Here is a 13,464-nt window from a genome sequence, read left to right as displayed (position 1 = left end):
CATGAAGCACTTGAGATTTCTTCGCTTTGCAAAAAAGGATAAGGTCGTCTGCAAAAAGGAGATGGGAGATTACAGGACCTCCCCTAGACACGGTCACTGGTTTCCATCTACCAACCTCCACTTGCCTAGCAATGAGGCAACTCAACCTCTCCATACAAATAACAAATAAATAAGGAGACATCGGGTCTCCTTGCCTCAAACCCCTCTTTGGCTGAAAACCATCCAACCGGTTACCATTCCACATTAGAGAAAGGGAGGAAGACTTTACACATTTCATAATAAGAGAAACAATAGTACCTGAAAAGCCAAACATTAGGAGAGATTGCTCCAAAAACTCCCAGCTCACCCTGTCATAAGCCTTTTCTAGGTCAATTTTAAAAGCAAGAATACCTTTCTTTGATTTGGTTTTCTTCATAAAATGGAGAACTTCCTGGGCTACAATGATATTGTCTGGAGCACCCCTTCCAGGAATAAACCCTCCCTGTAGAAGGCCAATGATATCTTGTAGAAAAGGTCGTAACCTCTCCACAATCACCTTAGTTATAATCTTGTATATGACATTACAGAGGCTGATAGGACGAAACTCTTTCATGCGAGACGGGTTATCAACTTTAGGAATCAGCACCACCAAAGTGTCAAACAGAGCACTATCCAGATCAAACCCAGCGAAAGCCTTCTTAACAAGTTCCCATACCTCTGTACCAACCACTTCCCAATATTCCTTGAAGAAAAAAGCCTGAAAACCATCGGCACCTGGGGCCTTAAAAGAGTTCATGCCCATAACCACCTTCCTAACCTCTTCTTTAGAAACATTTCTTGTGAGACTTTCAATAGCTTCACGAGATAAAGAAGGTAATTCCTGATCCCCCATCACATCAAGATCTACCTGTTCCACATTACAAAAAAGATCTCTATAAAATCCAATTGCACATTCTTCGAGTTCTTGCGGATCAGTACTCCATCTTCCATCCTCCAAAAACAACCCCTGAACTTTGTTACGCTTCCTCCGCATAATGGTTTGCATATGAAAGAACTTAGTATTCCTATCTCCAAATCTGACCCAGTGCTCTCAGGATTTTTGATACCAAAACAACTCATCTTGCATAAGCAGATTACTATATTCAGCCTGTAACTCCCTTTCTTCCTGTATAAGGGATAAAGCATAAACTCTCTCCATTCTATGTTGGATACTGGTCACACGCCTCTCCAATTCCCTCTTTCTTTTAAAAATATTCCCAAAGACATCTCGGTTAAAGGCCAAAGCATCATCTCTGACCTGAGAAAGGCAACGAATAGGATTGGGTCTACCCTTGTCCCAAGCACCCCTGACCACCGACGAAAAACTTGGGTGATAAGACCAAGCTACTTGAAAACGAAAAGGTTTTACCCCGACTCTTCTATCATTACCTTGACATTGCACCATAATGGGACAGTGGTCAGAATGCATCCTCGCCAAATTCTCCACATAGCTTTCCGGAAAACGAAAACACCAAGCATCAGTAGCCACAGCCCTATCCAGCCTCTTTGAGATGAACCGATTACCCTGCATATGTCTGAACCAAGTGTACAAGGATCCATGAGCTCCCAAATCAATCAAACCACACTCATCTAGGAGAGCTCCAAACCGCACTGCCCTTCGAGAGACAAAGTTCCCACCTTTAACCTCAGATGAAAGAAGGATCTCATTAAAATCTCCAATAGCTAATAAAGGACCTGAATAATTTCTGGAAAAATCTGTCAAAACCCTCCAAGCTTCTTCCCTTATGCTAGGAACGGGACTTGCATAAATTGCTGCACAGACCCAAGAGAAACCGCCATTCGAAAACTCAACACACACCACTTACGAATTCGCTGCCACGACATTGCAAGATACTCCAGGCCATGCAGAGAGCACCCAAATACCACCACTATGCCCCTGAGCTTCTTCAATATGAATAGGAGTATAACCTAATCTGTTCCAAAAGACAGCCACATTTTGGAAAGCACAATGAGTCTCTAAAATGATAAAAACGTACGGATGAAAATTCTTTACCAATTGTTTCAGATGCACCCGAGCCAGCTTATTACTAGCTCCTCTCACATTCCAAGCTATAATGTTTGCACAATCCATATTAATATTACTTGGAGTGAGACCCACACCTCAAATTATTTGAGGGTAGTGAGTGGGGTCTCCACTGTAACCACACTGTGCCCATTCTCAACCGGGGAATTCTGAAGAGAATTAGGCCTTAATCTCTTTAAATTGCTTCTGAATGGCATTTTAGAAGTCCCCGCGCCTTGCAAATAAGCCCCTACCTGTTCTGAACCAGGTCCTTGCTTGCCACTCGTCACACCTTGAGCAGAGGTAAAACCTGACGAAGCTAATTTAAAGTTCCTCGCTTGTTTTAGCACTTGATTGCCCTTACTTATGTGTAAAGATGATTCAACCCCATTGATGCCTTTCATAGCAGGTTTTCCTTTAGCAACATAATTAGAAGATTTATCCACATAAACTTTTTTGGACTTATCCTGGTCATGCCTACCCAAAAAGACCTTCTTGCCCTTTGCCTTTCTTTCCACCTTGGTCCACGTTGTATCCCCTGCATGTGCCCCTTCCATTACATGCACTTCCTTATCCTTATTCTTCTCTATCCCAATTGTAGCACTACCAAAAACAAAAGGCTTCTCAATATTAGAAGAAAATGGTACCTGATCCATCTTCTCATGATCTTGTTCCTTGTCTTCATTCACCCCTGTTTCATCAATGTTCGTCGAAATTGAACTAATCAGTCCACGCCAACATGCCCATAACAACCACACGTATTGCAGACCAACTCAAGGCTTTCATATTCAACATCCAAAACCCTCCCATCCACCTCAACACTACGAGTAATGGGAACGCCTAAATCAATCTCCACACAAGCCCTCGCATACTTCCCTCTTGCTGCCATCTTAGTTGCTACATCGACTTTCACTGGCTTTCCCACCGCAGCGGCAATCCTTAACATAGCCTTCTCATGGTAGTAACGAATCCCTAAGCCGTAAAAGCATACCCATACCATGGTGGATCCAAAAACCTCCTCCTCTGAATAGAACTCAGGTGACCATGGCTTTACAGCAAGATAGAACCCAGATATCATCCAAGGACCACCAAGTAATACCCTCTCCCGATCTTCGAAAGCATCAAACTTCACCAGAAAATAACCATTTCCTACATCCAGAACTTGAAACCCACCCTTCAATCTCCACACCATACTCAACTTATGCACCATCGCTGTGTAACTCATATGCTTGCCCAAGACTTTGACGACGATCGCTTCCTTATATGGTACAGATAACGCTGCCAGCCCTTCTTCTGAGAAGATGACCCGAGGAGGATGCGAATCCCCGTGGTTTCCTTTGATCACCTTGGCTAGCCTCTCTCCATCTAAAGCCTCATTCCAAAGCATAGGAGACAGAGACTTCTGTCCAGTCACCATGTCGCGAAAGGAAACCTTTTGAAAGCCATGTTTTTCCTTAGAAACCCTAGTACCCTCCTCCTTCTCACCAGATACAAACCCCCCGACGCTCTCCCCCTTAGTTCTACCGCCGACATTACCGGTTACCTCACTATATGTCACCCTCTTCGTGAACCCCCCGCTCACTCCGTCACTCATACCTAAACCCTAGCAGAAAGAGTACAGAAAGAGTGAATTTAGTTGGACAAAAAATAATGTTTACTTACTATATTTGTTTTATATTGTGTATACTAAAAAAAAAAAAACAGCTATGTATATACTAAACATTAATTACTGAATTAATTATTATATATTTGTGTAGAAATATATATATTATTTAATTTATTTTTAATTTATATTTTATATTTTAACATATTTTATATTAATATTTAATTTGATAACTGATTTTTTATGTACATATAACATAATTATATCAAATAATTTAAAAATGTTTTGTTTAGAAACATATAAAGGATAAACACATTTTATAGAAAAATAAAAGGAAAAGTCTAAAAAATTAACATTAGTTCATCAGCCATTTAATTTTAAAGTCAAGCAATAATTAGAATGAAAAAAAAATCTAAATCTAAAATAAATAAAAATATAAAAAATTTAAGTAAAAGAAATATTTAAAAGTGAAATAAATAAAATCAATTTATAATTTAAAATTTAGAATTTAGGGTGCTCAAATGTAGCTATCGGTAATGACCAATAATGTTTACTTACTATATTTGTTTTATATTGTGTATACTAAAAAAAAAAAAAAACAGCTATGTATATACTAAACATTAATTACTGAATTAATTATTATATATTTGTGTAGAAATATATATATTATTTAATTTATTTTTAATTTATATTTTATATTTTAACATATTTTATATTAATATTTAATTTGATAACTGATTTTTTATGTACATATAACATAATTATATCAAATAATTTAAAAATGTTTTGTTTAGAAACATATAAAGGATAAACACATTTTATAGAAAAATAAAAGGAAAAGTCTAAAAAATTAACATTAGTTCATCAGCCATTTAATTTTAAAGTCAAGCAATAATTAGAATGAAAAAAAAATCTAAATCTAAAATAAATAAAAATATAAAAAATTTAAGTAAAAGAAATATTTAAAAGTGAAATAAATAAAATCAATTTATAATTTAAAATTTAGAATTTAGGGTGTTCAAATGTAGCTATCGGTAATGACCAATAGCTCCGGGTGGGGTGGCGCAGTGGATTTGGACCCGCAACCTCTTAATTGAGTATGGAAAGACTATGCCATTTGAGCTATAATTCATTGGCAAATAAAAAGTTAGTTAGTATTGACTTAAATACAAAAAAAAATTATTAATCATCTAACTTTTGTATTTTAGTATCACTCCTATTTCTGTCCTTCAAAATATACAACGTAATAAATTAAATAAGTATTCTATTGTATTATTGTATACACACACGGCTTAATTTCTTGTTGTCTTCGTAGTTTTTCACCTACCTAAATTTTCATCTTTCACATTGGCATTCAAAAATGACGACTTTAATTGTATATCAGAAGAGCGAATACAAATTCACAAACTCTAAATAACTTGAATATATCTATACACACACAAATACACAATCATCATATATCATAGCATGACACAACTAATGGCCGACATCCTGATTCCTAAGGTGTTGTTCCATTGAACCATTATTTTAAAATTTAAAAGATCTTAAATACGTACTTAGTAGAGGGTCTGTCTTTAATAAGCATACACGTTTTGAGCATGTATGATGTGCACAAATTAATATTTGAGTTCATTCTGCTGCTATTAAAAATAAACTTAACATTGACATTGCTCTATTTTTATTCTTGCGTTCTGACTCAACAAGCTTATCTCCTAGAGGAGGTACAAACCACTGATCCATGAGCCATCTCCATACTGGGGTAGATGGTCCAGATCAAAACATAACGAAAGAAAGTGACTTCAACTCACATATATACACATTACACACACTGACAAAGCAAATAAACTTCAGATATGGGTGGATTACACATAAGATGTATATATGAACCGTTAGATTTGATCATAAATGATGAATCACATAAGTGGAGTCTCCCATTCTTCATTGAGTTGTCCAATTCTGATCATAGCAAATTGGTCACCCGGGAAACGTGGTTTTCCCATCATAAGCTCTTTAGAAACTTGATGCATGCTTGGTCGAGATTGTGGACTTTGGCTCAAGCATTCAAGTGCCCACTTTGTGATCCACGTTATTTCCCCAACAATTGATATTTCAGGAAGGGGAGGTCTCTGATCTATGACATCAACCAATAACAAATTGTATGTTATTCTCGCTGTTGATGGTGACAACAATGAACTTATTAGGTCCGCTGGATGCTTTCCCATAAGAATTTCCAAACAAAGCACTCCAAAGCTGTATACATCACATTTCTCTGTCACTTCCATAGTCTGAGCTAGTTCTACATTCAATAATTCAAATGATACACATGTATTGTAATAATTAATAAACTGTGATAATAATTTCCATGTAAAAATAAAAGGTAAAAGTAATGGACTTACCTGGAGCTCCATAGCCATAGGTGACTGCAAGTGTTGTCCAATTTGAATCTGGGTTCAAAAACTTAGCAGTTCCAAAGTCAGAGACATGAGCTTCATGATCTGAGTCCAACAGAATGTTCTTGCTTGATATGTCACGGTGAACTATGGGGGGTTTGCAATCATGATGCATATATGACAAAGCGTTTGCAACTCCTTTAACCACATTCACCCTCCTCTCCCAATCAAATGCAGTTGCTTGGTTTTCACTGCCAAGTGCTTGATCCAAACTGCCACCATCCAAGAACTCATAAACCAAAAATGAGAAGCGTGAATGCTGGCAATATCCGTATAGCTTTATGATGTTGCGGTGCCTCAATTCTGTCAGTGCTTCGATTTCATTCTCAAATGCTTTCAAATTGGACTTGTTCCCTGCATCTGATTCCTTATGAAGCTTCTTCACAGCAACAACCATACCTGAAGGCAACTCAGCCCTGTAAACGGATCCTTGCCCTCCAATTCCAATGAGATATTTGTCATCAAAATTATTGGTGGCATCAATGATAGTTTCAAATGCCATTTTTCCGTCATGGCTCCATATGGAAAAGTGTTCTTCTACTTGTTGCACTTCTTTAGCTGAGTTGTCTTTGTTTCTAGCACTTTTACAAAGAAAGTACAATGAAACAGCCACCACAGAAAGCACTAGTACTCCAAATATAACAAGAAATACCAATAACATGACCTTGTGACTTTTGTGCCTAGGACTGCTGCTTGGGCATGGCATCAAGCCAGTGACATTACCACATAAGCCTTTGTTATTTTTCAATGATTCAATTGTAGCACTCTGAAAGGCTCGGTTGTTGTCTGGAAGTGGCCCTTCTAACTGGTTATATGATATGTTGACATAAATCAAGCTTGACATACTGCTACTAAAAGTGTTTGGAATTGTGCCAGAGAGATTATTGTGTGAGAGGTTCAACAATTGCAACTGCTTCAGCTGTCCAAGCACCGACGGTATTGTTCCATTCAACAAATTCCCGCTAAGATCAAGAGAATAAAGAGGTTGAATTGGATCAAACTCAGAGGGGATGCTTCCATCTAGTCTGTTGTTGCTCAAGTTCAATTCCAACAAATTAGGCAACCCTACAACTTGTTTTGGAATGTTTCCTACAAGTTGATTGTTGCCTATCTTGAGATGAAGCAGGCTCTTCAAATTCCCTAGTTCTTTTGGTATCCTTCCAGTCAATTGGTTTGAAGAAAGTTGAAGCACACCCAGTTTAGTTGCCTCTGCAATTTGTGGGGGTATACTACCGGAAATATTATTGTTGGATATGATCAAGGTATCAAGATTAGGGCACCTCCCCCAGTTAGGAGAAATTTGGCCATGAAATTTATTGTCACTTATATCAATAAATCCCAAATTTGGATATATGCCAAAATCTTGTGCTATATCTCCTTCCAATTGGTTACCTTGTAGCCTGATTCTTTGAATACTAGAGCAATTCTTCAAGCTTCTTGGTACTGGACCGGTAAAGTGATTATTATCAGCACAAAATGACTCTAGTGATCCCCCTGAGCAGATTTGGGGAGGCAAATTTCCAGTTAAATTATTTTCAGATACTAAAAAGATCATGAGGTTGGTCATGTTTCTTATGGGTGGCGGAATGCTACCTTTAAGATTGTTGAAAGACAATTCAAGCAGCGAGAGCTTCTTTAAGTTTCCAATTGTGTTGGGAATAAATCCGAAGAAATTGTTTTCTTGGAGACTAAGTCTTTTCAAGTTGATCAAATTACCTATGGAGACAGGAATTGATCCAGAAAAATTATTGACGCGCATGAACAAGTAGATGAGCTTAGTCATGTTTCCAACAGTGGAAGGAATGGACCCAGAAAGATTGTTTCCATGAAGTACAAAGCGTTCCAAATTGGCCAAGTTTTCTAAGGAAGGAGGGATTGATCCAGATAGTCGATTGCCATCAAGGTATAGCCAGGACAAGTTAGACATGTTCCATATGAGGGATGGGATTGGGCCAGAGAGGGAGTTATTTGAAACAAAAAAGTGAATCAGATTGCTAAGGTTACCAATGGTAGAAGGGATAGTTCCAAAGAGAAAGTTTGTTGATAAAACAAGTACCTCAAGCTTTGTCAACATTCCAATTTCGTGGGGAATGGAACCACTAAGCTTATTACCTGCTAGATCAAGATACTTGAGGCTGTTCAAATTTCCAATCTCAGGAGGAATGTGGCCAGAAAGATTGTTCTGGGCTACATCTAGGTATGATAGGTTGGTCAAATTTGCTATGGAACTGGGTATCGCTCCACTAAGATAAATACACAGGGAAAGATCAAGCCCGTGTAAACTCGTCAATGTCCACATCTCCTTAGGGATGGTACCCTCAAAAGCGTTCAAAGACAAGTTCAAAGTATTGAGTTTGGATATGTTACCAATGTGTGGTGGTATGGTTCCATAGAAGAAGTTGTTGTAGATATTAAAGGTGAGGAGGTTGGGGAATGATGAGAAGCTGAGAGTGTGGAGTGTACCTTTCAGATTATGATTTTCAAGATTTATTGCCGTAACGGAATTGGCTCTGTCGCATGCAATGCCGTGCCATTTGCATGGATTCGTACCTGCCCACGACGACAACACACTGGTGTTCTCAAGGCTGGCCTTCCACTTTAAGAGTGCACTTGCTTCACTGTTCTCACTTGAAGCAGCAGCAACAAGATGTACACACAGGTACATGAGCATAATGCCCCTGCTGTATGTGCTACCTTCAATCTTTGGATACATTGGTAGAGTTCTTTTCAATGTTAATTTATGTAAATGGATGTTGTATTGGTGATATATATATATGGCCACAGATTTCTTACTCCTAATTTTGTATAGGAGTATGATTCACCACCACTAAAATATTTACAAAACAAACCCTATTTCTTTTATTTTTGAAAGAATTAATAATTAAATATTTGCCCTCTACTTTTTTTTTGTTTTACACATTTCTCCAATTTCTTTAATCTGAATTTCAAAGACTAGAGAGTCCTGCTAGGGCTTTTGCCTTTCTCTCTTCTTCCCATCAACGTTGCTCGCTCCTTATTCCTCCCCTTCCACGGTAGCTCGCTTTCTGATCCTCTCCCTGCGCCGTGGTCGTTCTCTGATCCTCTCCATCCACGGAATTGCTCGTTCTCCCCTATATAGTGCTTGTTCTCTGATCGTCGACGCCGCAACACGTTGCCGCTGCGCCGCCGCCGCCGCTGCTACACTCGAGTCCACCACTTTATTATTTTCTGTCGCCTCTCTGTTCCTCTTCTTCACCAGCGACTCTGATCTCTGTCCTTCTCCCTCCACCTCTGCCTCTGCGACCTACTCCTTTAAGGTTCCATTTTGTTTTTATTTTTATTGTACTTTATTTTCTTTTCTATGAAAATTTTATGTGAATTTGAATGTTCTTCGTTTGCCAGAATATTGAATGATGTTTTGATTTCAAAAGAATTTGACAATAAACTAGTGAAAAGTTTCAAAATGGATTAGGAGTCCTTGATTATGCTTGAATGATTGAATTTGATTGTTGTGATTTGGTTGGTAGTAACTCTTTTGATTTCTAATTGAATAAGGTTCCTACTTTTTTGTTGTTTGAAGTTTAACTTCTATTGTGAAAGTAGGGTAATGATTGGAAAAAACTAAAATACAAGACATGGCGTCTTGCATGAGGGAACTCATTGGATTAGGAGTAAATTTCAGAGATTGTATCATTAGGAAGTCAATAATGTTTCCAATTATGCTGATTTACTGGGTAAAATAAAATAAAATAAAGATGACTAAGGAAAGAGATTTGATTGAGTTTACCTCATGATGTATTTTGTAAAACTTGTTAGTTTAAACTTCAGAAATATTTTGATTTAATTGCTAGGTTATTGTTAATTGGAATCAATTTGTTAAAGAACAAATCAATCAAAGAGGACAAATAAAAAACCTTTCATACTAAATTGATGGAGCCCTCTGCCACTTTTATCAGGTCCAACTGCTGTTGACCTCTCTTTTTCTTATTGCTACTGTGTGATATAATCAATTAAAGGAACAAAGAATTTCGATTAGTAGCAAAATCAAAGGCAGATAATTGCCACTTATATGTAATAGAACACTACCATATTCATACTTATTCCAATTTCTTTTTTGATATACTCAGTAAAAAGAAGCCTTTAGTATAAAATATATTCAGATCAATTAAAAAAAAATCAACAATTCTTCCATAAAAGCAAAAATACAATAAACGTAAAATCAACATGTCAAAGTTGAATTGCACTCTCAATCTTATGAACAATAAATTTTTTTTTTGCTAATTTGTCGCTGTAACACATTTTCGTCTTGTCCCACACTTTTGTATGAGAGCATGTAAATATAAAAAGCACTGAGTAATGATACATCTTTCTAACATGTACTCTTAATAATCCTCAATATGATATTATATTTCAAGGCTTATAAAACTTGCTGTTCTGCATCCATGTTTTAAAATGATTTTGTTGTAATTTATCTTTGTTGTAGTTAGACTGGCTAAGCTAGCTGTTGACAAGGTCATGACTGCACCATGCGAGACATCAATTTTATATCCAAAGCATGGTGGAAATCTGCACTGTTTCACAGCAATAACACCTTGTGCTGTGCTAGACATTCTTTCACCTCCTTATAGAGAAGATGAAGGAAGGAAGTGTACTTACTATCATGATTATCCATATTCAACATTCTGTAAGTAACTCTTCGAACTATCACTTATATTCCATGCACCATAGGATATGCATTGGTACTCGGTAGTAGGAATGATCTTAGAAGTTCTATAAACTCAATTTGCTCCCTTTCTTGAGTTTTGAAGCCTCTGATTGAAGATGTATAAGTTTAGTTATATTTTTAGTTTTTTCCCCCTTAGAAAGTTATCATCCTTTTCAAAACTTGCAAATCACTTATAAATAGATTTTTAGTTTTTTCCCCTTTGAAGCTGCTCTATCTCATATCATTTCATATAAATACCAACTCAAATAGATTTTCCAGGAGCATCAAAAAATAGATAATTGCTATAGTTGAGGATCTACTTTCTTTCTGGATTCAACCATTAAAATGTGCATTAGGCAGTCTGTAGCAGTTGCAACTTGGTAAGCATGTAAGTACTTTTGTAAAATTTTGCATTGTGGTATTATTATTTTGTGTCAATCTTTTCTCAAGCTAAATTTGTCCCTTTCGGTTCTGCTTTTGAAGCTAAAAAGGAATACATCATTGTGTATTTATCAAGCAGGTTATGATCATTTTTCTTTATGTGAGGTCCAAGCAAACACTTTTTGTAGAGTCCCTCTACATCACAATTAGTGTATTAACCTGAACGAATGAATGATCGGATGGTTAAATTCTTTTCTGGTTTACCTGGAGTTCTTCACTCATAGTCCTTCAACTTTGAGGTGTGATTGCAATTCGAGCTCTCTAGCCAAAAAGTTCATAAGCAACGGCTGTCTATTGTATCATTGATTTCACCAATTACTTTATGCGTTTATGTTCTTGTACAAGAATTCTGTATATATGCTTAGTAGTGCTTGTAAGTTTTGACTTTTGAGATTTGTTTGTAGCTTTGATTTGGAAAATAGTAAAAATTTTTACCTTGCCATAGATTTTTTTTATCTCTCACATTGGGAGGTTTAGTGCTCATAACAACTACACTCACAAAATGACAAGCACTTAATTTATGATGGGGCCATAAGTTATGATGGGACCAGAATGAGACAACGGTAGTTTGATACTACAGTTTGAGCAACCTGAAAATATTATTACTTTTTATAAAACACTTGAGCTACTTTTGTCTTATAAATCAGAAGGACAATATCAAAATTTTGATTTTTAGTAATAATGAATGAGTATACAATGAATCCCAAATTGTGGTGGGAGGGAAAATTATGCAGCAAAAATACACTCATTGCATGTTGTCCAAATTGAGGTAGAAATTAATATAGGCAAACTACTAAAACAAAAAATAATAAATACATAGCTACATTTACTATTTAACAACTATCATCTCAACCTAGTGGGATGGACAAGATTTTTACTGCTATTATTATCTTCACTTCGATCATTGATCTTTCCACCTATTCGCTTTCTATCCCTGCTAGAGTCTTTTTGCTCATGATGATAATTGCCACGGATCGCAACGATTCTCCTCCAGTCCTCCGTTCCTACAAGAAAGAATGATAAAATAGTGATAAATGAGAATCAGATTATAGCAATGCTGAATCATCTTGCTTTTGCTCTTCAGTTATGTATAATACAGAGTTCAAGAAAGGGAAAGAACATACATCACCGAATAGGATCTCGTCGGTCTCAAGCATGTGGATTATGTGTCCGATTTTAGGTTTCTTTGTGGCATCTGGATCAACACATTTAAGAGCAACCAACAGAGCAAAGCTTAAGAGCCTTTGAAGACGGCTTTTCAGGAAGTTTCGGATCAATGAGTTCCTCTGATTTTCTATTGCCAACCATAACTTTCAACCACTCAATTAAATTAACCTGCAAATATACCAAATTCTAGTTAGAAAAACAGAAAAAGAGAGAAACTAATCAGCATAGAACAGTGTAAGAAGATTAAAACCAAAACTGTATACTATTATTGGTTATAGCCTCTAACCTCTCCTTGGGATTTACTATAATCAACAGGACTTCTGCCGGTAATTATTTCCATAATAAGTATCCCAAAGCTATAAACATCACTCTTCTTAGTCAGCATTCCAATGCATGCATACTCCAGTGCAACATAACTATAGAATAAGAAAAGAGAACATGAACTTTGAAGCCTGAAATATTTGAGTATAGAAAGTGAAACTAATTGATAAGGGAAAATGTTTGGTTAACTCATACTAACCCAAATGTCCCCATCATACAAGACACCATGTATTGTATTTTAGTTCTTCAAAATCATTGTCCTACTTCCACAAAAAAGTAGGAGCCTTATTCAATTCGAAATCAAAAGAGTTACTACCAACCAATTCACAACAATCAAATTCAATCATTCAAGTATAATCAAAGACTCCTAATCCATTTGAAACTTTTTATTGGTTTATTATCAAATTCTTTTGAAATCAAAATAACATTCAATACTCTGGCAAACGAAGAACATTCAAATTCACATAAAATTTTTTGATAGAAAAGAAAATAAAGTACAATAAAAATAAAAACAAAATGGAACCTTAATAGGTCGCAGAGGAAAAGGTGGAGGGAGAAGGATAGAGATCATAGTCGCTGGTGAAGAAGAGGAACAGAGAGGCAGGCGACAGAAAATAATGAAGTGGTGGACCCGAGTGTAGCGGCGGCGGCGGCAGCTTGTTGCGACGTCGACAATCAGAGAACAAACACGATACAGGGGAGAACGAGCAATCCCGCGAATGGAGAGGATTAGAGAACGACCACGACGCAGAGAGAG

General features: G+C 36.7%; 2 protein-coding genes across 4 annotated transcripts; both read right to left on the bottom strand.

The window, feature by feature from the left end:
* Positions 1-1,069: 1,069 nt before the first annotated feature.
* Positions 1,070-2,110, bottom strand: LOC148569451 (uncharacterized). The gene is made up of 2 exons (XM_088485053.1): positions 1,903-2,110; positions 1,070-1,791 (listed from the first exon to the last, which is right to left on the bottom strand). Exons 1-2 carry the CDS (start codon positions 2,108-2,110, stop codon positions 1,070-1,072), a joined length of 930 nt encoding a protein of 309 aa, XP_088341179.1.
* Positions 2,111-5,287: 3,177 nt separating this feature from the next.
* LOC107635237 (uncharacterized) lies at positions 5,288-8,840 on the bottom strand. 3 transcript variants are annotated; one of them, XM_088485967.1, is made up of 3 exons: positions 7,688-8,840; positions 6,041-7,588; positions 5,288-5,940 (listed from the first exon to the last, which is right to left on the bottom strand). In XM_088485967.1, exons 1-3 carry the CDS (start codon positions 8,805-8,807, stop codon positions 5,558-5,560), a joined length of 3,051 nt encoding a protein of 1,016 aa, XP_088342093.1. In that variant the 5' UTR covers positions 8,808-8,840; the 3' UTR covers positions 5,288-5,557. The 3 variants fall into 3 exon arrangements, with proteins under 3 accessions (XP_088342093.1, XP_016194128.1, XP_088342094.1); XM_016338642.3 differs by having other exon boundaries at positions 6,041-8,840; XM_088485968.1 differs by having other exon boundaries at positions 5,695-5,894; positions 6,041-8,840.
* Positions 8,841-13,464: the final 4,624 nt, after the last annotated feature.

This window comes from Arachis ipaensis, chromosome B4, assembly GCF_059453495.1.
Source record: "Arachis ipaensis isolate K30076 ecotype BB chromosome B4, ASM5945349v1, whole genome shotgun sequence".
NCBI classification, from domain to species: domain Eukaryota; kingdom Viridiplantae; phylum Streptophyta; class Magnoliopsida; order Fabales; family Fabaceae; genus Arachis; species Arachis ipaensis.
The sequence above is the reverse complement of the archived record's forward strand: the minus strand, read 5'-3'. Positions and strand labels throughout refer to the sequence as shown.

What these genes read in the sequence shown, in the direction of transcription:
- LOC148569451 (XM_088485053.1), bottom strand. Translation starts at nt 2,110, where the DNA reads ATGGATTGTGCAAACATTATAGCTTGGAATGTGAGAGGAGCTAGTAAT. An exon ending in AGCTCAGGGGCATAGTGGTG is followed by an intron (nt 1,792 to 1,902) that starts GTATTTGGGTGC and finishes GGGTCTGTGCAG; the next exon opens with CAATTTATGCAAGTCCCGTT.
- LOC107635237 (XM_016338642.3), bottom strand. Translation starts at nt 8,807, where the DNA reads ATGTATCCAAAGATTGAAGGTAGCACATACAGCAGGGGCATTATGCTC. An exon ending in CTATGGCTATGGAGCTCCAG is followed by an intron (nt 5,941 to 6,040) that starts GTAAGTCCATTA and finishes TATTGAATGTAG; the next exon opens with AACTAGCTCAGACTATGGAA.